The 27,117-nt window shown below is 36.6% G+C and overlaps 1 protein-coding gene across 1 annotated transcript in view; it reads left to right on the top strand.

Moving 5' to 3' along the window:
• The first annotated feature begins 1,458 nt into the window (after positions 1 to 1,458).
• The window catches only part of LOC138713584 (alkaline phosphatase-like), a 73,405-nt gene continuing 47,746 nt past the window's right edge, over positions 1,459 to 27,117 (top strand). Inside the window, exons 1-3 of the mRNA XM_069845772.1 lie at positions 1,459 to 1,477; positions 18,947 to 19,312; positions 24,856 to 25,184. Of these exons, the coding sequence (XP_069701873.1) occupies positions 18,956 to 19,312; positions 24,856 to 25,184 (686 nt within the window). The 5' untranslated portion in view covers positions 1,459 to 1,477; positions 18,947 to 18,955. The remainder of the gene's footprint in view (positions 1,478 to 18,946; positions 19,313 to 24,855; positions 25,185 to 27,117) is intronic.

Genomic DNA, 27,117 nt, shown 5'->3' with positions numbered 1-27,117 from the left:
TATACACAGTATGTAAAGGGTGTAAATGATATGTTGTTATTGAAGTATTGTATCAGTGAAGAATTATGTTGTGTCAGTGAAGTGTGTTGTATCAGTGAAGAAGTATGTCGTGTCAGTGAAGTGTGCTGTGTAAGTGAAACGTGTTCCTGTCAGTGAAGCTTTATAGTTTATAGTGGCAGTGCAAAGTATTTGAACAGTGAAATGTTTTTGAAGTGTTAGTGAAATCAGGATAGAATCAGTGAAATGTGTCGTAGTTCCAGTGCAGTGAGTGAGTTGACAGCGAAATGAGTGTAATGTTGAAAGGTACTTGTGCAGATATGAACATATCATACTCGTGGGTTTTAGTTCGATCTTAGTTTTAAGATACAAATTAGAATATTTCAGATGTTATTTTAAGTGATCGTGCATTTAATTTAGTATATTCCTTCTTGTTGTTGTTGTTGTTGTTATTATTATTAGTATTAATTATTAGTATTATTATTAATTGTATTTTAATTAATAAGTTTATTATTGTCATTATTGAGTGTAATTAGTTACCACTGCCACCGAGTGTATACCCATTGCAGTGTGAATAAATACATACATACATACATACATACATACATACATACATACATACATATATATATATATATATATATATATATATATATATGTGTGTGTGGATATTGGAGCATTTCAAACGACGAGAAACTTTGACTTCAGTATTTATTGGTTATAGGAGAGTAGATTGCCCGTCGAAATATATCATAATCAAGATTATTATTGTAAAAAATTATACAATTTGTGTTGTTTTAATTTATTTTACCTAGAATCCTAATGCGAGTGAAGTAATTAACTAAATGCAATTCCATAACCTCTTATTATTGTTTTGCATTTTGTTTAGGGATGTGATTGTTGATCTTCAGCATCGACGTTCTTTTAACTACCTTCTGGTTGGCTTACAGTTGATTGCAAGTTGTTATTTGATTTTTATTACAAATTATCTCTCATTTTGTTTTTCTGACTAATTTACTGACCTTAAACTGTTAAAAAAACAATAACCGGTTACTTTTTATCGGTTAACTTTCTTCAGGTTAAATTAATTTAAAAATAACCCGTTAACCGATAACCGGTTATTTTTAATAACCTCCCATCTCTAGTATAAATACACATGTTAAAATATTTATTTTGTTTGTAGAGTTTGCTTCACTCGGCTTAAACGGCTTTGTTTCGTAAACATTCCTAGTCACAAAATAAAATGCCATTCTTTGGTTGGCGGAAAAGTCACATAAGTTGTAAAAAAAAAAAAAAAAAAAAAAAAAAAAATTTCAGGAGAAGGCAAGGCAGGATCTTGGTCCCAGCGTGACGTCATCTGTGCGAGGAAGAGGGAACGATACCTGCATAGACAAATAAATAGATATCTGCGCACCGCCTCACGTGGCCTCACCATTATTCTTCCACTGTGGCAGCCTCGTTGACCGCTGATTCTGTAGTGGTAAGAGGAACCTTACTACAGTAGCAGCATTTGCTATAGCGCGTTTTCCTTTCTTACCTATGTTCCCATCTACTTGCCATACATCCTCCGAGGGCGCGCAGTATTTTGTTCAGGTTCTGCGGCCTGTGAGAGACACAGGTGTCGAAATTCTCCAGGTTGATTGTCGGAACAGGAGGGGAAGAGGGAAGACGAGCAGTATTGGCAGTATGATCTGACACGTCAACCGCTGTAGCACGTCTGACCGTGAAAGGAGCGGGCCCGGGTTCAAATCCTGATTGGAACAAGTTACCTGGTTGGGATTTTTTTCCCGGGGTTTTACTTCAACCAATTGAAGCAGAATTGTTGGATCACTTTCGGCGATGGTCCTCGGACTCAATTCGCCATCATTAATTCGCATATCATCATCATCATCGTCGTCATCATCATTCATACCATAGCCCGAGTTAAGTTCACGGTGCAGCGTGCTGTACTTGTACGAGAGCGCGGCCATTCAGCTACCCAATCATTCACAGAATAGGAATGGTAAGCACAATAAGCCTCAGGCTGCATGTAAGCGTTCCACATGACCTAACGTGTAATGTCTCTTATGATACAGGTTCTTATAAGCAATGTATTCTCTACAACCTCTGTACTTCAGTACGTTGCTGGGTGTTGCCCCTGGCAGTTCACACAATCTCGTGTAGTGCTTCAGCATGTTGCAAGCAGATGTTACGTGCTGTCAGGCGTATTTTCTACATCTTGGCGGTTCTTTACACTACCTAGCTGTAGGCCTATGTCTGAACCTCCAGCAGCAAATGCACTGAAGAGGAGTGAGTCCAGAAAATACTTTTCTACCCTCACGGATGTGAACAACAAGTTTGTCAGAACGAGTATCTATCTCACCTTTTCGTCAGTAAGGTTAATTAGAAACATTCCGTTCGAAGCCTCGTGGTAGTTGTCATACATGACGACAGTGTTTCGTACAGGAAATCCAAGTCTAGTCAGTTACTGAATTAATCGCTTGCAGTTATTTTCTAGTGGGTTGTGCGCGTCTCGGTATGTCGTCAGTACTGTTACATGGTCGCCTGGGTAGTCATTTTCGATGGTTATTAGAGGAACATCACCTCTCCTAACAGTCATATAATCTCCCTAAGCGACTTCAGAGTTTGTTGTTGGCGGCTGAGTGGGTGAGAGTGTTGCAGCTGCACCCCTCTCGTTGATTAGCAGTGGTGTAGTGGGAGGTCGTGATGCTGATCTCCTATCGTTAGCAGGCGAAATTTCTCTCCTCTCGCTTTCAGATAGCTCTCGTATATCAGTATTGGAAGCTGGAGACGTGTAGGACACACTAGAGGTCCTTTGCATATTAGAGAACACATTGTCAACCGAGCGAGAGGGTGGTGCCCCTACTGACACATCTGAAGCTACCGGTGAGGGCAGACTTCCAGAAGTCTCAGTAGCAAATGATGCCAGAGACGACACCGGGGACTTCATCTTCTGCCTAAGCTTTACAGTGACTGGCAGTTTCGTCTTGCTGTCTACACCAATTCTGGATTGCTTGGAACTAATCACTACCGGTGATGTCTGTCCCTGTTTGCAGTCACCTACTTGACGGTTCATAACTGTAACCTTTATCTTGCGAATGGGATCCATTTCACTTAATTGTCAGCAAGTTAGCAGCGTTGCGCAGGCTTATGCCCAGAATCCTCGGAAGTCCGAAGGTCAGCTGTCCTCCAGAGGCTGCTACTGCTGCTCCGTCGTCCGATGATCAATCAGATGCTCCGCTCTTGAAATATGCAAATGAAAGGGCAGGGTTATATGTACTACTAGTGGGGTGGGGTAGGGATCAAACATCCATAGCATCATCATGCTACTCGTGTTTATTAAGCAACTGGAATAGCATTACAACACATATACCCAATCTAAAAATCGTTTGAGTCACAGCCATTATGCAGGGCAGTCGACTCACAACTGCATTACGCTTTACGCTGTGCGGTAACCATATCACCCTCTATCTAGTGATGCGGCCACATACTCGTACTATGGATGCACGCCACGACAGTCGACCCACAGCTGATTTTACATCGCTCTCTATACGATAAACATACGTATACACGTATCTACTTCACAGTGCTATAATGCTTTTCATGCGACTTAGTTTATACATCTTCGCTACTCAAAACTCAGCGCGACATTAGAAGACCTCTCTCTCTCTCTCTTCCTCTGTCGCGGACGCATGAAGGATATATTACCTCATAACATTTATTTGTGAATAATTTAATTATAATTGTAATACATTTCGAAGTATTAATAACTTACAATCTGTGTTTACACCCCGTATAAATGAAGACACAAAATTAAATTAAGCAGATGTAGGCCTATTAACTTTTGCACTCACTAGGTTCACAAAATAAATACAATTATTTTATGTATATATCATTGTCATTATTATTATTATTATTATTATTATTATTATTATTGCTCTCTCCATGTTCGTGAAGTAAAATACAAATATTTGATGTGCTCTAAATACAACAGACTAATATAACAGATAATAAATAATAGGCCTAATAATAACAGTAGTAGTAGTAGTAGTAGTAGTAGTAGTAGTAGTAGTAGTAGTAATGAAGTACTTTATACACCTAAACGCGCAATAAATTAGAACAGACATATTTTTAAACTAGATATTGAGTTAATGCAACTATCACCCTTAATTGCATATTTTCACTTCTTTATTATAGGCCGACATTATTCCACAATAACTATCCAATGTAGGTATTTGTGTTTGACGCATGTGAATAAAATAAAAATAAAGGAGACAGGAATGGAATATTATTATTATTATTATCATTATTATTATTATTATTATTATTATTATTATTATTATTATTATTATTATTAATGTTAATAAATTGACTAAATAATTTAAATATGCGGTAACTGATAGGCCTAAAAATCAATTTTCTTATGATATAGGCCTACTTTTTAGCACATTTGCACATACCTACTTTTCTTGCTACGGAGGATCCAAATCATCTTCATTTTCGTCAGTTTGTCTGTCAGCTTCATTTTCGTCGTTGTCCAATGAATCAATGTCTTGTACGAGTATGTTCATTACAGGCTCTGAAGTTGAGCTGGCGACGTTTCTCCTCACATTTAATTCCTCAACAGAACTATGAACCTAAAAACAATCTTCCTTGCCTGGTTTCTTAGGACTAAACTTAAAAACGTCGAACTCCTTGATTAATTGTATAAGTGTTCGGTTTGCTATACTGTGTGTGTATATATACATATATATACAGGGGCGGATGCAAGGAGGGGGATTAAGGGGATATATCCCCTCCCGAAATTTTGAGAAAAATACGAAACAAGAAACAAAAATAATATTAATTTTAATTCGTGAATGTACATAGGAATTAGAGAGTTTTCCACGTAAATTCTTTTTGCTAAAGTGTTAAATTCCAAGAACTGCAGGAAGACAAACAAAGCGTTCTTACTTCAAGACAGATAGTCATGAAGAGTATTTTAGGCTTTTAATTTTCCTTCTCTTCTTGGACTATTTCATTAGTCAGCTCAAGGACAGGTTTTTAAATCGTAAGGGAATCCTAAAATCCATACAAACTTTGCTGCTTAAAAACATAGTGCGAGCATGAGATGAAGATTTAGAAACTGCTGTTGAGGCTATAGTAAATGAGTGGCCCAATGATGATGCATCACCAGAGTCTTTCTTCAATGAATTGAAGATGTGGAGAAGAAATTTCCTTGATCAGAAAAATCTTCACCTAATACCTACTGATTTTATATCATCTTTGAACAGGTGCAATGAAATTATTTTTCCCTGCACTCGCAAGGCACTGAAACTTTTCTGCACGTTGCCTGTAACTACAGCAACACCAGAACGCTCGTTCTCAACATTGCGGTATTTGAAGACTTACTTGAGGAACACGATGGGAGCAGACAGATTAAATGGACTGGCCTTGATGTATATACATAAAAATGTAGAAGTAAAAGCTCATGAAGTACTGGATGAAATGTCTAAGAAGCCTCGTTGCCTTCTTCTGTAAATGTCATTCTGTCATTGTTTTTGTATTGCAGTCATTGTAAATGTTAAAATTAAAAAATTATGGTTTATTTAACAACGCTTGCAATTGCCGAGGTTATATCAGCGTCGCCGGTGTACCAGAATTTCTTCCCTCAGGACTTCTTTTACATGCCAGTAAATCGACTGATATGAGGCCTGTCGCATTTAAACAAACTTAAATGCCATCGAGCTGGGTTAGGGTAGAATCCGCAACTTCGAGCACAGAAGGCTATACCGACTACGCTACTCAGGCCAACTTGTAATTGTTTGTGACTCGGAAACAAATTGTGAGTATATAAACTTATTTCTCATTACTCCATTTTTACTATCTCCTCAAATCCCTCCCCGAAAAAAAATCCTGCGTCTGCCCCTGTATATATATATATATATATATATATATATATATATATATATATATATATATATATATATTCTCCTAAAGTGGTTCACTACTAATATAAACACTAGGCTATAATATATAAATCTAAAAAATGGTAAAAACACTAGTTTCGTATACTTAGCACAGGAAACTGTAATATCAAACACACACGATCCAGGAACAAGAATCAAGCAACATCATAGGCTTTTAAAGACTGAATTCTGATAATAATATGCGTGGTAGGTAACGTCACTCAAGTCAGGAATGTGGCTGTGAGACATTTTAAATTGAAATGTTGCTCTCACCAGCTGTTAATCTTTGTGTGACAGGGTCAAAAGTGACATTCAGCCAAAGACACTCACTGTTAAGAATAAAACTGGCATAGGAGGAGTAAGGGGGTTAAAAAATATGGTAGTTTCACCAGCATGTGTAGGAAATAATGCTCTATCTATAGAAATATTCATTTTCTTCCAGGCTCCGGGCGCATGTAATATATACAGTAAATTACTGCACTCACAGCGAGGGAGTCATGCGTTGAACTAGGCAACATTGCTTAAGCGCGAATGGCTGTGTTGTTTTGGGCAGCTACGAGGCCACGCCCGCCATGAACTAAGTCCTATGAAAAGCAGTATAGTGATGCGACCACATACTATTGATTACATACGATACCTCGTGATAACTTCGCTGAACTTTGAATATATATATATACTGTATATATACTATATATATATATATATATATATATATATATATATATATATATATATAGGTCTAGATATACTATTGTATATATGAGGAGCAACTCTTCAAAATGCATAATGTCCCTGGAAAGTAAATTTTCAGGAGATGTGAAAAACTGATTACTTAAGAAATATTTATTGCATTTTTCAAATTCACAAACACGAATAGGGACGAGATCCTGAAAGAGGAAAGTGAAAAAAATTATTGTGTCTTATTAGAAACGTTTTTATGATGGACTAAATGCACTTCGTTTCGTCCTAATTGACAAAATTCTATTTGATCAGTCTGTTTTGGACATTATGCATTTTGTCAATAATTTATTAATACTAAAATGATAATTCAGATGAATCAGATTTTAATAATGAATTTATTATTTAGGCACATTTGCATTATAACTTAATTGTAATCAAATCCTTATAAAATAATATGACAAATTTTGGATGCAAGCAATTTGTTTACAATTTTCCAAGAACTTTTCCATATCTTAACAGTCATAAACGATTGGTAGTTACGTAATCAAGAAAAATTATTTATAATATTTTTCCAAGAACAGGTTCCTGAGCTGAACAGTCACAAGCAACGTCTTCTTCGTCGCCAAGGTGAATACAAGGAAGGCGGAGGCAGTTTACGAGGAACTTCAGTTCTTCTTTTGCTTCCAATTTTCTCCAAACCTGTGTGTTAGCAATTTTTTCACGTCATCTTTTTTTTCTTGTTTAACTCTACTTAAAAGCGGTACTAAAGATCTGATGGCAATTTTTACAAAGCAATAACCACGTTTACCCAAGGACATGAAACTCTTTTATGTAATCATCAGTGAAATAACTCAACTGGGTTTGGATTTCAACATCACTGACCTTACTACCTACCATTAATTTCTTTAACTGAATCCCTTTTATCTCACTGATTCCATTAATAGGTTTCAGGTTGTTGCCTAGTTCTTTGTAATCACGCATGTTCCAATCTTTTCCTAACACTCTCGTTTCACCCACCTCCATGTAAGTTTCTTAGTATGTCTTAGGATTCAATATTTTTGGGATTTTTCAAAGCTTCTTTTCCACACGGCAAAGACTCGATCAGATGGTAAAAATGAGTGTCCTCGAACTGGGAAACAAAGATGTGCTTCAGTCACATGTGGTGGGGATTCCTTGAGTAGCCAGAAAGCAATTGCATGTAACATGTGTTTATTTTTATTCTGATCAGCGCATCCGTCGGCAAAAAATCTGAGACTAGTTGTTGAGTTATCAATGTCCATCTTATTTAAGAAATCGGTGATGGCTGAAAAACTTCTTCTGCCCCTCTACCTGCTTGAGTTTCATTCCAAATGTAAAATATAGGCTCTCTGGCTTCTATGTTTGTTACACAAAAACTATAAAGAGCTATCTGTCTGGCATAATACGCCTCTCCAATGTTTAATTTTGACAATGATTGAACCTGTTGCAAATGAAATGCTAATGTCTTGCTATTATTAGGAATAAGCCTCATTAATTATGAAAGGCTTTTGACTTCAGTCTGTGTGATCCAAGTTCAGTCATTAGCTTATTCTTTTTATTCATGTCTGTGGCAATATTCATTTCATTTTTGCTCTGTGCAGGCTCTTTACCGAAATAAAACAACATCCTACTCTTGATTTTCTCTTCATCCGCTTCCTTGTCCCTCGATCTTTTTCTTCTCCAACTATAACACTAGACCTCTGCATCAGATGATCCATTGTTCTGATAGTGAGAAGTACAGAAACTTCCACCAAACAAGTTTACTTTACAATGAGAATGAAAAATATCTCGCCAACGCATATAAATGAAAATAAAAATTATTAATTAAAGTCAACACTAACATTGTTGTATGATTCCGTTGATTGTTTGAATTTAAATTCTAGTTTAACATGGTCGCTACATTATTTCGTGACGGAAGAAAAACATTAGTTTAAGGAGAAATGGACAAAATTCTATTCGATGCATTCACACTAGAGCACAAAATGCTATTCGGTCTGTCCACTACATTTCGAAGCTCTATTACAAAGAGTTAAAATGCGTTTTGTTGAAATCTGAATGCAGGAGCGTGTAGGGCATGTTAAAAACTATACGATTTCATATCAAACTCAATTTTGTCCATGGGTGGACATTATGCGTTTTGAAGAGTTGCTCCTCATATCACGTTGACTGCCACCGTGTTTTATGTACATTAGTCCTGAATGCTTGTGGAGACACTGATGTCCTCTCTGCCAGTCAACGTAAAATAAATAGTTGTCATGACTTATGTACCAACATTTGTGTAAGTAAAAATGATTAGGGAGTCTTGATTCCAGAATTAAAATCTTAGGGCCGTATTCATAGGCATTTTTAACGCGGGCTTCCGGTGGATGATCAGCGTTTTTCGTATTCATAAACCAGTGTTAGCAATAGGATATGATTTGAATTCTGTACAAGTAACCAGTGGATAGCCGGGGCTAGCTTAGTACGCTCGTAGCGCGTGCTGCGAAATGTCTATGAATAGCACCCTATGTTAAATACTCGTACTAGGTTTTGTATTAAAACATATTTACCTTGGCATTAAATAATTGATGTAGGGAATGTTTACGTTCTTGTTTCTAATGTTTATGCGTGAGTTTTGCGTTGTTTATACTCAGTAACTTATTCGGCATTAGCCCTTTTCCGTGTGGGTACACTATTACTACTGGATTGAGAATTATTTTTCTTTTCCTATAAAGTCTCATATATCCCGCGCGGCTGCTTCCTGTAGACATGTTTATTTTCAGTGACGTCAAAGGGTTGCAGTTGTCAAGGCTATTGGATCATGCTCTCAGCATAGCAGTTGCGTAAGCCGAACAAAACAGGTCCTACTTCCCAAACTGTAAGAGATGGCCCAAAACGGATTGCACTTTTGAAAAGGTCACGTTTATTAACGCATTTCCGTCGTAATAATGTCCCTACCCATCTTGTACGGTTTAGAAATAGCAAGCAGTTGAAAGTCTGTACAATTAGGACAAGTATTATATGTTCTTGAGTTATTGTTTAAACAATGTACAATGTAATTTCGGGAATAAAATAAGCCTAAGCATCATTTTTTACGTAAGTCTTTATTATTTTATTTACATATAAAATGTTCCTATAAATAAAGTAGGCCTATAACTATTAAAATTTATTGGCAGCCAAAGAATTGCGTCAGTGTCATGGAAAAATCAGTCCGTTTCATCCTAGTGACCCTCGAACAATATAGTTATTGAACGTTAAACCCGTTTTTAACAATCCTCTTAAATGGTCGATCTTCTGTCAGTCCCCTCTTGCTTTCTAACGATTATTTCTGACAAGAGGGAATTGCAGACATTCAGAGTACATTTGTTCTAAAAAAAATATTGTTAAAAGTTTTCCACATTATTTCATTATTGGAAAGGAAATACAACTTTTGGAGCTTTCCAATATCGAGAACTGACTAAAAATCACAGGTTTCCGAGAAAGACATATCACTGTAATCTGGAAAATGTGTTCAATTAAGAGATATGTAGGCCTATGACTATATTGTGGGTGCCGCCACGCCCACATCATGGTTGAAACGTCAGAAGTTTGTTTTCTAGGATCAAACCCTCAAAGCTTAGGCCTAGATATTAATATTTCCGGAACAGAGATTTTTTTAAAGAATCTAAAAGTGCCTATTTACTGGCGTAGTTCAGTTTTCAGTAATTGTGCGGGTGTGAAAAGAAGAATAAGAAGAAGAAGAAGAAAAAGAAAGAAAATATTTGTTGTGTATGTTGTTCGCCAGGAACAAGGAGAGACGTCAAGTTTTTCTTTACAAATAAGTGAGTTAGTGATTTTTTAAAAGTAGATCGCAATATTGATCTGTTACATTCTTTTAAATATTTTCTCGATGTAGTCTGATTTAGCTTCGATGGTATTCTTGTAAAACTATATTTTTACTTCCGAACTGCAGTAACTGTATAGTTCTTACAGAACGGGATCTATAATATAATAGGCCTATACTGATTTTATTAAAGTAAACGATCAGATTTTTCAACCACCAGCCGCCACTGCTCATCACTATTTTCCCTCTTCACTTCCCATCACATCCACCCTGTTTCTTCTAATTTCTTTCTTCAAGTTTTCCAAATTACCTGCTTGCAGTAGAGTCCTCACATTCCACGTGCCACTCTTCAATCTTCTTTTCTTCTCTCGCTTGATTTCCTTCCTCAGTATCTCCCTCCCGGACATCCGAACGAGGGGAAATTTACGTCCGGAATCTTTTACCATGGAAAGACTGATCATGTCATGTTTGCAGTTTTTCTTAGGAAATATAAATGTGGTAGCTTCCCGTTGCCCTCCGTATATCACGCTCTCTTAAAAGATCCCAGGGGGTCCCAGGGTTGAGGTGAGGAGAATGGATTTGACTAATTAGGCCCTCCAGACTTCACCGAAATTCACCGCAAAGGTTAAATATCAGTTCTATCAAGGTTTATGACCCGATCAAAGACCGGGAAATTCCAATTAGCCTCTGACCCCCAGCCATGTGTAAATTGTTTTATAGCTTTTATTTTCTGGCTTATTCTATGACATTAATATGTTTAATGATAAAACATTTACGTCTAAACAAATTTTGTTTGAGAGTATACATACGTTGCTAATTTATTATAATATGACGGCATTTCAGCACAAATGCTTTCAGAATACAAAATTTCATAGTGAATATATATATGCACAGGAATATTGATGTGTTACAGAATATAAGTGCCTATTTCAAAGTGTTTTGTCGGTATGTTTATTGATTTATTAAATATTTATTTACTAGTTCTCGTTCGGTTGCTCAACTTGCTATTTCAGTGTGTATTAATGTTCATATTACACACGCGTAATATTAAATTCAAACATATTTTGCGATCTTATGCTGCCCATAAACATTTGAACTCTTTTGACTACTGTCAGCACTTGGTGAGCATTCTTATACTTAAACTTGCCGACTGCTCTGCGATGGTCCTGGTGTGGTAGTGTTTGAGAAATAGTTGTGTGAAAAGAGTCTTTGAAAACTAAATGGCAAAGTTAAAAATCAGCTGTAGATGTCTGTTAAATCTGTAGGCGAAAAAAGATAGGCCTCAGTCGGTAACCAGTATTAGCAATGAAGTTGGATAAGCAACAAAGTGCATAAAATATGTCCAGTGACATCAAGTGATATGGAGAGGACTTTGTCAGCCTATAAATTCATGTTAAATGACAGAAGACTCATGGTCGGTTTCACCAACCTTCGTTTTTTCTGTACCGTCTGGTTACAGCAACAGTGCTGAACTGTAGTGCTACGTGTCCAGTGCGGTAGTAAGTAAGCGAGTCGATTTCTAACCTGTAGTGCAGTGTTATTGTCATTACTTTATATATTAAGTCATTCTAATATATGTAGGCTTCAGTTGAATTGTACACTCCACAGAGGACTACCAAGAGTAACAACTTTACATTGGTTATATTTAACTCATGGCCGGTTTCACCAAGCTTCTTTAAATCAGCACAAACGACTTGTCAACAAATGGATCGTTTAATTTTAACGGAATCTTTAAAAGTTGACTATTTCACCAAGCCTCGTATCTTTAAAATTAACAGGCGTTTACTAACGAGGGGATTTTGTACTTGTATCTTGCATGTTTTGTTTTTCATACGACCATGGCTTCGAAATCGCGAATTTCATTGGTTACATATGATCATGGCTGACTTTGTTTGGCATGAGGAAACAATCATAGGCAAACGGGTAAGAGGCAGTAATTTTAATAACATCTTCCTAAAAACAGTATGTTGTTATACCGCAATTAAAAAAAAAAAAGACAGCTGCTTCCAAATGTAAATAATAGGAATATAGAGCAGTTAAATTGTAGCTTCTAAAGGAAATCTGAGAAAATTTAGCGGACTACAAGGTCGACAGCTTAAAAATTGATGCCACAATTAATTATATACAAAGCATTATAAGCAGTTATATTAGGCCTAAATTTAGGACGGGAAATCGCCTCTTCCATAAATTGCACACTACTTTTCCACTGTATTTCATGCAGATTTATTAGTACCCTGTAACAATTTTGCCATACTTGTGTGGCAGGATTCAGGAGAGATGTCATTAAATTGGATTTTAAGGGGTATCCATTGTCTCCTAAAAGAAAATCTCTTTACACCCTTTTCATTTAAAAGGCATCCTCCTTTGGAATGTTGTGCTATCCGTGTAGACCGTAACATTATCTTAAACCGAGAAGAATCTGTTGGAGAGGCGTTAAGTGGGTGATTCCTATCTGTCGTATTCTAACCTATTACAATTTCAATAAACTAGCGCTGAGGTAGTTCTGAGGTAGAAGTGAAAATCGTTGAACTTATAAGGGATTTTTTTGTGGTAATGCAGTTGATCGTATATGCAAGGCATAACAAAAAATTAAACTAATCAAACATAACCTGTCACAGATTCGTATGTGCAAGGTGTAGGCTATAAGCAAAGTACGAAGGAAACTACCTCAGCGCTAGTTTAGCCACAATTTTTCTATGCGGAGCGTTACATAGGCCTATGAAATTGTTTGAATATTGAAGGAAAAATAGGATCTTCTATTGCAGAATCTTTTGGCTATATTACTGCCAGGGTATACGATTGGAACATGTACACAATCTATGTTGTCTATGACAACATAAAATTTAGCTATAAGCTTATTAGGCCTATAGAAATAATGACTATTGTAATGTTGGTAGTACGTCTGATAATTTATTCACATATCTAGACAATACAGCTCTTGATACCCCGTTCATATCATCAATTACTATTTCAAAACTTCCCGCAACATTATTTTAAAACGAGAAGAATCTGTTGAAGAGGCGTTAAGTGGGTGATTTCTGTCGTATTCTAACCTATACAGTATACTGGTATTCAGTTTCTTCTAGAACATTCTTACTGCTTATTTCCTTAATGTGTAGCTTTCGTGGAATTCTTTATCACTTAAATCTTCAAAATGATTATTCCGAGTGTTATTACAACATATAAGTTCGTCGTTATGTTGAAGTTCTAAATAAAGAACTTCATCATCGAATAATTACGTCCGCCATGTTGTTGACTTCTTAACGCATCGTTACTGTTTTAACGCGACGAATAGGTCCTAATAAATTAACGATGAATTTAAAGATGCGTTAGCAATAATGATACTTGGTGAAACACAAAAACTGACTAACGTGTCATTAAATTATTTAACGAGACGTTATATTGATAACGAAGGTTGGTGAAACCGGCCATCAAAATGTTCCCAACAGGTAGTGAGCAGCGTTTATGTTCCACCAAAGTATACTGTACTTTGTATGTCTGAAACCTGCTCTTGTTTACATCTGACCGCTGTGCAGAGTTCAGAGATACCTAAACTGTATAGTTGAAGCATAAGCAACCTCGTGTCCATGGAAGGAATTGTTTCAACTCTAGTTATCATTATAACGTTTCGTTAAATAATTTAATAATACGTTAGTCAATTATTGTGCTTCACCAAGCATCATTATTGCTAACGCATCTTTAAACTCATCGTTAATAACATGTTAGTCAGTTTTTGTGAAGTATCATTATTGCTAACACATCTTTAAACTCATCGTTAATTTAGCCTATTATGACCTATTCGTCGCGTTAAAACAGTAACGATGCGTTGAAAAGTCAACAACATGGCGGACGTATTCAGTGCTGAAATTCTTTATTTAAAACTTCAACATAATGGCGAACTTATATGTGGTAATAGCACTCGGAATAATGATTTTTAAGATTTAAGTAATAAAAAAATCCGAGAAAGCAACATACTATGGAAATAAATAGTAAGAATGATTCAAGTGGAATAACGGTTAGCGCGTCTAGCCGCGAAACCAGGTGGCTCGGGTTCGATTGTCGGTCGGCGAAAGTTACCTGGTTGAAGTTTTTTTCCGGGGTTTTCCCTCAACCTAATATGAGCAAATGTTGGGTAACTATCGGTGCTGGACCCCGGACTCATTTCACCGGCATTATCACCTTCATCTCATTCAGACGCTAAATAACCTAAGATGTTGATAAAGCGTCGTAAAATAACCCACTAAAAAAAAAGAACGATCCAAGAAGAAACTGAATATAAGTTACAATACGATAGATAGGAATCACCTACTTAACGCCTCTTCAACAGATTCTTCTCGCTTTAAGATTTTATGGTACGGGAAGTTTTGAAAATAAATAGTAATTGGTGATATGGACGGGGTGTCAAAAGCTGTATTGTCTAGATCTGTGTTCCGCAATCTTTTTCTACTCACGGCACACCATAGAAGGGTCCAATATGGTACACCAAAATGTTAATCTCCTCAAAACATATGATGTGACTCTCTTAATATAATCACGTAATGTAATGAAATTTATTATTATTATTATTATTATTATTATTATTATTATAAAACAAAAATCGAATCTTGCCTTTATTAACAATTTATGAACTTTAATTCCCTCTGGAAAACACATTTCTGTTACTAATATTGAAGTAACATAACTTTAGTCATAACTTCAATGTGATACTTGGGCTTGCTTAGGTGCACACAGGTGGTTGATCCGCTTCAGAATCTTTGACAGTGCAAGTCTCATTTCCTCATCTATGGATTTGAGTCCCTCTTTTATGTTTTAATTTCATTTAACGTCGAGAAGCCCAGTCCACACATATATGTAGTTGAAAATGACAATATCATATTAACTACTATCTCGAAGATAACCAGGTATTCACTCCTTATTGACAACCGAAATTTTTTCCGAAGGCATTTCGAGAAGTTTTAATTTCAATGTTCTGTCTGATTTTAAATCTGCCAGTTCCTCTTGTACGAGTATATATTAATCGGAAGATGTTTTGAATCCACAATGAATGGATCATGAACCCAGTCGGAATCTTGAACATTCTCTTTAAAATAATTCTTGAACTTCTGCTGCAAGATTATTAAGTGCTATTTAATTAAGTTCATCAACACTTTATTACCGCCAGGAAGGGGCCATACAGTTGGGAACCATCTCAAATGACCCTTTTCAATGATCTGTATCCACAAATTCAGTTTATTCACAAATCTTTGAATCTCATCCATACCAGTCATAATATTTTCGTTCCTAACTTGCATTTTTCTGTCAAGCTCATTCAAATGTACGAAAGTATCGGAAAGATATACCAACTTAGATACACATTCATCATCTGCAAATAAATCCTCGTACTCATGACCCTGAATAATAAAAAATGCAAGTACGTCCTCTTTAAGTCCAAACATTCGCGCTAACACGTTATCTCGTGATAACCATCACACTTCTGTATGTAGCAGGAGTGTAATGTGCTGTTATTCCATTTCCTGACACAAATCGGAAAAAAAGGATATTTTGGGGCCGCGATTTGATGAAGTTGACGACTTCGTCCATCATAATTTTCAGAGAAGATGGCAAAGACTTAGCAACAATGACTTCGCGGTGAATGAGACAGTGGTCGCTCCATATGTTAGGATTTACTTCACGTACTTTAGCAACAAATCCTTTCATTCGGTCTGTCACAGAAACGACTTTGTCTGTAGGCCTACAAACACTAACGTAATCCTCCAGTCTTAACTCATTACGGATCACATACTCATTAGCAGTACGAACTATTTCTTTATCGGTTCCTCGCTCGGGCAGTTCTTTGCAAAAAAAAATACAATTACATCCCTATTGTACTGAATGTATTAAAGAAGTTGTGCGTGACCGCTAATATAGGTGGACTCGTCGATCTGAAGTGAGAATATCTGACTGCTCTTTATTTTCTTCTTCATAATGTCTTCGATGTCACTGGATATGTCATTAACTAGTTGGCTGATTGTGTCAGCAGAGAGAGGAATTTAATTTTAATTAATTTTCATTAATTTTATTAATTTCTTACAATAATAGGTAAAAATTCACGTCACATCTTTCACCTTGTGGAGGCACACCAATGTGCCGCGGCACACCAGTTGCGGAACACTGGTCTAGATATGTGAATAAAGTATCAGATATACGTTAAATCTGCATGAAATACGAAGGAAAAGTAGTATGCAATTTATGGAAGAACAACTGCTGAGAATGCTATAAGCTTATGTATAATTAAGGCATCAATTCTGGAGCTGTCCACCTTACCATCCGATTTTTCTTAGATTTCATTTTGAAGTTAACATTTAACTGCTCTACATTCTTATTACTGTATTTACATTTGCGAAACTATTTAATTTTTTTTTCATAATATGTTACTCAAATCTCTTCTTTTTAACGTCGTTCCTTCTGTCTTTTTGTTTTTAATTACTGTATGACAACATAATTGTATTTAGAAATAATATCAAGAACTAAGAATTTTTACGAGTAGATGTTCTTAAAATTATCCTCCTCCGTTTACCTATCATTGTTTCCTCATGACAAACAAATCAAAACAAAGTCGGCCGTGATCATATGTAAGAAATGAAATTCGCGATTTCGAAGCCATTGTCTATGAGAAATATAACATATAAGATAAAAGTACGAAATCGCCACATTAGTAAACATGTATTAATTTTAAAGAAACGAGGCTTGGTGAAACAGTCAACGTTTAAAGTTCTCGTTAAAATTAAACGACCCGTTTGTTGACAAGTCGTTAGTGCTGATTTAAGGAATTTTGGTGAATCGAGCATGAGATTCTCAGAAGAGAATAAATGGAGAAGATAATAAAATGTTATAACAATGTCACTTCAAGTAGATATTGTATATAAAATGAAAGAAAAATGAATTATGAACACTAATACCATATACACGATTGTTCTTTTACATATTAAATGTTTTATTTAATTGGTTATTTAACGACACTGTATCAACTACGAGAATATTTTAGCGTCGATAGAATTGGTGATAGCGAGATGGTGCCGAGGATTCGCCATAGATTACCTAACATCAGTAGCAGCTGGTGGTCAAAATAATGAGTGTGATACAATCTCTATATCGGCCTACTGTATACACATATATGCATTTATCTTAATTTGAGACTCGTCTAGTGACGAAATATGAAGTCCATACGACATTCCTTCCTACTGCAGAACTTGTCAATTACCCTGGTTTTAAATCCCTCCATCTTGGACATCATACTCTTTTCTGTTGACAGTATTGCAAGAGCAGTGAGGCGATCCTGGGACAAAGTGTTTCTTAAAAAACGTTTTTATGCGTTTCAAGCAAGAAAAACATATTTCTGGCTCAGCAGTGATCATTGGTGTTGTAACCAGAATATTTAACAATTTCGTTACTTCACAGAATGGATCCTGTGAAATTGTTGGAGGCTATGTATTGTAACAATTGAACAGCTCCATCTATATTTCGGAAGTCGGGTCTTCGTATAGAACTCCAAGTTGTGTCTTTAACACTCTTTTGTTCAGTACAGTATAGCTGTTAACAGAAACTTCAAGTTCGCGTTCAGGAAAATTATGCGAAAAATTGTCAAAAAATTTTCTGTTTCAACAATTTTGTTGCGTCTAGGTAGCTTAAAGACTGGAAACGGTGAGTAGTTTGCTGAATTATACGGTCACATACTTCCTTGGCTTCAATTTTCTGGGATTCCATTTTCCGTCGCTTGCTGACTGATTCAGGAGGAACTTAAAAAAACAGGTAGATGGCACCAGCAGTCGGACACTTAAATTACCAAATACATTGTACATAGTTCCGAGTTCTTCCACAAACAAGCATTCTTTCGTTACGCTTTACTTTTGCAATCTCCAAGCTGTGTCGTGCTGAAGCTGACTACAGCACTTCCCCGCGTAAAAATAGCCAATCAGAGCAGTGATTTCAGCTTCGTACATGCACATTAATTGTCTACATTGTCATGTAGAGTTTTGAGTAGCACAACGTACCCCCTGAGGCACCAAAGAGCGAAGAGCGAAGACTTAACACTCTATAACGCGTCATGAATATAACCACGGGAAATTGTCAAATGGCAGCTCAAATACTATGGTATTGCAAATACATTATTTAAGCAAAAATTATCATTGTGCTGTAGCAATGTAGCACAAAAGGACGGGCCGCCCCTGCCTAACATTCGCCTTATGGTTTGGGAAAAATCTCGGAAAAAATCCAACCAAGCAATTATTTTCAAGCGGAAATCGAACCCTCGCCCGAGCGCAACTGTGGATTGACAGGCAAGCGCCTTATCGGACTGAGCCACCCTGGTGGCATCAGATTACATTACTTAATTTAATCTTTAAGAGAATATTGTTGTTTTTAAGAAAACATCCGGCAATTTTAAGATAATATTTAGATATGTGTTTGTCATGTTTCTAAACATACAATTTTCGTCCCTATTAATAACACTTATATGTTATAGGTACGCACAATGGCACACGATCACACGAATTTCCTGAAAGCGTTATTCGTGTGGCTGTCTATGCTTCTCTTTCTCAAAGTTGAGGCAATGCATCTTACGAGGGATGAAAGCGCGGACTTCTGGATACGCTCAGGACAAGAACGTCTTGATCTGGAAATTCGTCGCCAGCAAGAAGCAGCGGCAGATAAAGATAAAATAGCCAAGAACGTGATCTTATTCATTGGGGACGGAATGGGCATGTCAACCATAACTGCCACACGAGTCTACAAGAACCAAAAACAGGGAGGTTCCGGAGAGGACAGTAGCTTGAGTTTCGAGAATTTCCCTTATGTGGGGCTGTCCAAGACTTACGAAGTCGACTATCAGGTAAAATCGGTTTTATTTAAACATTTTAACAAGTTATGTAATTTTTTATTTATTATAACACGTTAAGTTACTAGCAACATAATGTAATATGCCACTGCTTCATTATACTAAGCAAAAGGGATAAACTACAAGGCTCAAAATAATTCATTTCCAGCTATTAACGAATATTTCCAACAGAATAATTATGATGGTGTTCAAATTTATATGTTTTCTTCTTTTACCCAGGTCAATTAAATATTTGTCTTCTCTTTAGGTAACTTTACAATACAGGTTCAAGTAAATAGTGTATTGAAACATGAAGCACTTGCCCCAGGAGCTAGAAAAGTAATACTATTAATTATTGTTAGTACTAACAAAAAGTAGTTTTCCTAACACTAGGCTATATCAAATGAATTTCTATTCCTCTCTTTGAAAATTTAGAAGCGTCCAGTCACTTTAGCATACTTCACGCCAAAATGATCTTATCAGTTGAAAAATGAAATAGAAAACAATATTCTCTATCTATGAAATGATATTTTCCTTTGGAATAATAATAATAATAATAATAATAATAATAATAATAATAATAATAATAATAATAATAATAATAATAATCCGAACCTGATGCGGACTGAATTTTAAACGTGAGCTCTAAGTGCGGAGAAGTGGAGACTAAAGGCACACGGTAGGAAATAACTTTAAGGGAGACTGAGGTTAAACTACAAGGGCAGTAAAGCCGAAGAAGAGAATTCCGTCTCTTTGTGTCTAATAAGCTGGATTAGGAAGTTCATGTATTGGTAGCCTATATTTTTAAAACATTGTTACTGATAGGCTAATAAATTATTCGTTCGAATTTCGACTTTTCTAGTGTCCTGGATGAATTTTACTGTGGGAAAAATGCATATTTATGCTCTTTTAAATCGTTGCGTCTTATATTACGAGTAATAAATATAAACTTTTTTCGCATTATTAAAATTCAAATGCAAAAAGAAAATCTTCAAAACTGCTTGAAACTGGCTAACTTTGATGAATTAAGTAAATAATAAAAATAAGGCCAGATGCACACAGAATCAGACGCGGCTCGGCGTGGCGCGGTGCGACACAACATTTTGTGTGATGGTACTTGATGGTAGACTACTTGATTTCTTATAATGTGATGCACACAGACTCAGACGTGACAAGGAGGTCTCGAGCAGACATGAGGAGACTTTGATGACTGCTTGAAATTGGTCGCGAGCAGACGCTCTGATGAGTGCAGCGTACTGCGCATGCGTGACTAGCCATATCCACGAACTCCATGTCATACAAACACCATAACACCAATCGGACCTCAGTCAACAAAAGAAAACCTCCTTTAGTCAAAATTAGCAATATTCATTCTAGTGGAATTTTTTTAAACCTTTCTCGTCAGTTCTTAGTTCTTGCATGAGCCCAATTAGGTCACGTCTACCCAAAATCTACATACATTCTGATGTCCTTCCAAAGTAGTCAACGTGCACAATGACGCCATTTTCTAGACTGGGGCAGTTTTCCAAACCCACACAACCAGCAGATCACTTGTCGCGAGCAGACAGTGTTAAGCTGTCGCGAAGCGTTGTGAGACGCTGAAAAACAAAATGTCGCGTAGCGAAGAACCGCGCCGCGTCTGATTCAGTGTGCACCCGGCCTAAGTTGCCACATCGTATCAGTAGGCCCTAATCACTCAGGCAAGTGAATCATTGATCACGTGAAGAGTGAGAGAATGTCCTGGCCGGCTGTTTAAGAATCACGTGATACAGTGCTTATCTCGAGAAGTGGAGAAATCCCCACCTTAAACAATAGGCTACACAATAAGGAAGGGTCTAGAAAACATACTGTTCTCCAAGCAGGAGTTAAACCATGAAAGGAATGTGCTTACTATTGCGTCATCTATTGGAGCGAAGTAGATAGATAATATTAGAGTTATAACGTCAGTTTAAAAATCATGCGCTCTCCTGCATATGTTATTTCCTGTATGGAGGGTTTAAAAGACCAGGAGATAAGAGTGATCTAATTTTGTAACTAGGGTAGTATAAAAATGTGTATATCAGTGTTATGGTTTGTGTTTTGAGAGATAGCCAATAGAGATACGAGTATCCACGTGTGTGACCTTATGACATCTTATGACATCAACATTCATTCACAGCATCACCCCGCTTCGTTTCATTCTCTGGAGACTTTCTCGTGGTTGGAGTACAGTAATAGTGTCTTTGAGAATAGTGACGGAACAAATAGTGTTAAAAATGCTGACAGAGAAACCAAGTAATGCGAGTAGGCTTAAAAGTTTACGAAGTTTATTTTCTAGTGATCTTATTAGTACAGATGGCAAACTTTTATATTTTAAGGCATGTGGAAAAAATACTAGATGTGAAAAAAGATTTCAGGTGATTCAACATTTAATATGCGAAACATAAGGAACTGCTAGCAAAAAAAAAAAAAAAAAAAAAAGTGAGAGAAATGGTGTCAAATGGATATTACTACAAAAGTACCTTGAGAGACAATAGGCGAAGATTTCTATGGAAAGTATCCGCCACAAAATAGTGATAAATTGTAATTAATCTCTTAAAGTATTCTCATTAATCCACTCGTTTAGGCGATTGAAGAATTTTCTATCCTTTTCCATGAAAAAAATGTTAGTGCAAACACTCGTGATGCCCCACTTCGATTACTGTGATATTCTGCTTACTGACCTAAGTGTTACTTCGGCGCAGAGACTACAACGTGTTCATAATATGTGCGTCCGTTTCGTCTGCAATATTCGCCGGGCTGATCACGTAACACCATCCCTCGAAATGTTGTCGTGGCTCCGTTTAGAAGATCATAGGAAAATCCACTGTCTTTCCCTTCTCTTTCACATATTGCATTTCTCCACTCCTGTCTATCTTGCGTCTCGTTTTCAAAATTTATCCACCCTCATAACCAAGACACACGATCACAACACTCCTCAAAATTATCCATTCCCTCCCACCGAACATCCTCATATTCATCTTCTTTCACTGTGGCTGTTCCTCGGCTTTGGAATTCCCTACCGAGTATTGTCAGGGACTGTCAGACATCAAACCAATTTAAGAATAGGCTAACGAAATATTTTTCTAACAATTCTTGTTAACAATAATAACTGTTTCAGGTTTCTCAATGTTTAATGGTTATATATATATATATATATATATATATATATATATATATATATATATATATATATCACAGGTAAATATCTAAATTATCTCATTATTATTATTATAACTATTTCTTACCAATGTTTATTATTGTCACACTAACATTACTTATCCAACTTTCATTATTTACTTTCATGTTGTTTTATGGTCTAGATATTAATGTAATAACTATGTAAGCAATTGTATTCAATTAGAATTAGAGTCTAGCAGGGCGGAAGAGAAGACCTACTGGCCTTAGCTCTGCCAGATTAAATAAATAAATAATAATAATAATAATAATAATAATAATAATAATAATAATAATAATAATAATAATAATTATTATTATTATTATTATTATTATTATTATTATTATTATTATTATTATTATTATTATTAATTTGGATGTGGAGCCAAGCGCGTTTATTTCTCAGCAATAAATAATGTGAGTTTTCAAGAGTACATTGCTATATTCAGAGATTTTCCGTGCAATTTTTTGTGCACATTTCGCACATTTTGACGGCATCATTTCATGCGTAATAATTACAAGAGGTCTTGGAGCATGAACTTCCTAACCCTCCTAGTAAGACACAACAGACTTATTGGTCATAAAGAAGGAATGTTGCTACGGAAACCCTTTGAGACTTGAAATGTCGCAAGTCGGTTGTTTTAATTCCTTTTCAGGCGAAAAATAATATTGGTGAATTACTTAAGAAAATCCTTAAATCAGATACATTTTTCTCTGGAAAAGGAAAGTTTCTCTTAGGAATATTTTCGTCAGGAACAGTTTCATTCAAACTTGCTCGTAAAATAATGTAATTGTTTCACTTAAACGCATGAAATATGCTATTTGAAGTACAGGGCGATTCAGAAAGATGGAAACACTTTTAATTTGCTGTATTTCCTGAACTATGTGTTGTATTTTAATTCTGTAAATTACATTTGATTGTACATACATGGAAGTTTAAAGATGTTCCACATGCCCGCCTCCGGCTGCAAGGACAACTTCTAGACGGTAGCTGAATTCGTCCCACACTCGTTGCAGAATGTCTTGCGTCACTGAGTTCACCGCAGCTGTGAGACGGTTTCTTAGCTCATTCAAATTCATGGGAAGAGGTGGTACGTAAACTGCATCTTTTACGTACCCCCACAAGAAAAAATCACAGACTGTCAGGTCGTGGGACCTCGGTGGCCAGAACTGAAGTGCCAAGTCTGCATTTCCCATGCGGTCTATCCATCGTTGAGGTAGAGATTCATTCAGAGAACGTCGAACATTCAGATGCCAATGGGGCGGAGCTCCGTCCTGCTGGAAGATGTAATCTCCTGAATCTTCATTCATTTGAGGAACATGCCAGTTTTGCAGCATTCTAAGTTACGTTACTCCAGTAACCGTATTTTCGTCAAAAACGAAAGGTCCATAAACCTTTTTCAACGAAACGGCGCAAAACACATTCAATTTAGGTGTGTCCCGCTCATGTTCCAGTGTCACATGGGGATTTTGTAGCCCCCATATCCGAACTTTATGCCGGTTGACTTTCCCATTTATGTGAAACGTAGCTTCATCACTAAAAATTACACGAGACAGAAACGAATCGTCTTCTTCCATGTTTCGGAGCATAGCATCACAAAATTCTACACGCCGTATCTTATCGTTTGCGCGAAGAGCCTCTAGCAGTTGTAGGTGGTATGGTTTATACACTAAACGGCGCCTCAGTACACGCCAGACAGTTGTTTGCGGTAGCCCAAGTTCCCTACTCGCTCTACGAATTGATTTCATTGGGCTACGTTCAAATGTCGCTCGAATGCGGTCCACGTTCTCCTCCTATACAGCGGTCGACCTGGGCTTTTACCTTTATTCAAAGAGCCAGTTTCGTCGAAGTGTTTATTCCAATGATAAATGCTCTTCCTCGTTGGAGGTGTAACATTAAACTTACGCCGAACTGCACGCAGCACAGCAGTCACAGACTCGCTTCTACTGAATTCACGAACGCAAAAAATCTCATGTTCCATAGTAGCCATCTCGATTACAACTTACGTGGTACTGTACAGTGCAGCGTATTCGAAACAGCTGACGGTACAGTGCGGCGGGGCGCTCTAGTGGTAGTATTCGAAACTTTACACCTTCCTCTTTCAAATATACTCGACAGAATTAAAATACAACACATAGTTCAGGAAATATAGCAAATTAAAAGTGTTTCCATCTTTCTGAATCGCCCTGTATATATGTACTTTATCTGTTGAATGAAAAAGTAGTCTATAATCTGTTGAAGCAGGAAGTTGTTGATCCAAATAGCACAGAAGGGTTACAACTAAATCTAACAAAAGGGTCTGAAATTCTTCAGTTCCTCCATAATTGCCATTGTTAACAAGGCAACCAAACATTGTTGTTAGGTGCCGGATTCAGCTGGTACGGCAACTGCAATGCTGTCAGGAGTGAAAGTTAATGCAAACGTGGCTGGACTGGACTACAGAGCGAAGGATTTAGAATGTAACGCTACCATCAACGAGATGGCAAAACTGGAAAATATTATAATGTGGGCTCAAGCCGCCAGGAAGTCTACGGGTTTCGCCACCACGACCCGGGTCACTCACGCCACACTGGCGGCAGTCTACGCTCACACGAACGACCGATACTGGGAGTGCGATACCAAGGTTCCGCCAGAGCACAAAGACTGCGTCAAAGACGTGGCACGACAACTCGTCGAGGACTCACCCGGCAGGTAACATACAGTATGTCGCAATACACAGTTTATTGACACACACATACACTTATAATATTTGTAGGTCTATACACTTATAGAGAAGAAACCATTTACAGCATTGGGATGTACACCCTTTGACATGGAAATTGGTCGCTGTTCAGAGATTTATGATGTAAAGAGTTGTTGTACAATAACTTCATTTAGGTCAAAATTACATAAATTCTTGCTTAACAGATTAATTACTGATTAATATTTGTTACTTACAATGAAACTAACATCTGTCCATTTTTATTATTGCCATTAATTTCTCTAAATAGAATACAAAACATCTAATGACAAAATCTCATTACATTAATATTTCATTATATCAATATATTTTAGATTTATATTTTGCTCCCTATTAAAAGAGTTCTATTAAATTAATTTTCATAATTTTAACCAACTAGCTATCTCAACTTAATTATAATTCTTTACATATTGCATATAGACTGCATTGAATTATATTAGCTTATCTGACAGCACATAATAGTGGATTCGCGCGTGGGAAATTCAAACTAGAGATATGTAACAATGAATATGGTATATTAAAACAACGATGTAAAAAAATTTCTTACCCCAGCAGTGCTGAGGTTGATGGGGTTGACTGCACGCCACTACATTTAAGTGTGCTGAAATACGACAGGCTCATGTCAGTAGATTTACTGGCATGTAAAAGAACCCCTGCGGGACAAAATTCCAGCACATCGGCGACGCTGATATAACCTCGGCAATTGCGAGCGTCGTTAAATAAATCATATTTTTAAATACATACATACACACCAGTGGCGTGCGCAACCTATTGCATTAGGGTAGGCTCTTCATGTTTGCATGCTACATAGGTATACAACTTACAATATCTCGAACATATTGATAATTTGATATAATTTTAGTGAGTTCTGACATCAAACCAGAGCAGCAGCCAGAAGGAGGGTAAGAAAACAGAAACTTCCGGAAACTAATGATAAAATAAATTGGTAATTAAATAAATCATACCTTATTTACTTAAAGGTGAACTCCATTCTGCGTTCCTTTTTAGAAAACTCCTCAATGACATCGCTGTGGAACGTAGGGGATTTTCAGATTTCTTTCAGCTTTTTCTTCTCAATGGACATCAAGGCTAAACTGCTTAATCTTTCTTGCCCTTGAGTTGATCTTTGAAGTGATTTAATCCGCTTAAGGGCAGAAAATGACCTCTCAGCAGATGCAGATGTGCTTGGTATGGTCAAAACCAGTAGGGTCAATTTGTACAATTCGACAAATTCTGTGTGGAGTTGTTTTGATTTTAAATGTGTCACCAGTTCATGAGGGTATTTTCCACGAAACTCTTCCATTGAATATAGGACTGTCAATTCATTTTTTAGACGAACTATATCAAACACTGCACTGTGCTTTACATTCAGCGCATCCAGGGCGGAATTAGGAAAATTTAATTTATAAGACTGAAATTTGTTTGGATCAAGCAATGAAATAAATTCCAACTGAGGGAGATTTCCAAACCTATCTGTAATATGGTTTGTCACATTGTCTATTTGTTTCAAAAAATATTCTCCTGTATTTTATGACATCATTTTCCAGGCATTTTCTTTTTCGCGGCACTTCTTCACATTCGACTTCATTACAAACATCACTCCATAATGCATCAAATCTGTATCTCTCATGTAGAACAATAGGTTTTGTTTCATTAACCTTTTCTACACAATACAGAATATCCAAATGCTTCGTTTGAAGAATGTTGTACAGAACGTCAATGTATGCATAGATCTTTGATAACACATTTAGAAGAAATTTGGTCTCAAACTCTGAAAGGAAAGACAAATATCCACGCGCAAGAGCAACAGTTTCACTTTCCCAGTCTGATGAGTTGTTGAGTATATTTTTAAAAAAGTCCACCAGCAATTTACGGTTCTCCTTT

This window comes from Periplaneta americana, chromosome 14, assembly GCF_040183065.1.
Source record: "Periplaneta americana isolate PAMFEO1 chromosome 14, P.americana_PAMFEO1_priV1, whole genome shotgun sequence".
NCBI classification, from domain to species: domain Eukaryota; kingdom Metazoa; phylum Arthropoda; class Insecta; order Blattodea; family Blattidae; genus Periplaneta; species Periplaneta americana.
This window is presented reverse-complemented; position numbering and strand designations above follow the sequence as displayed.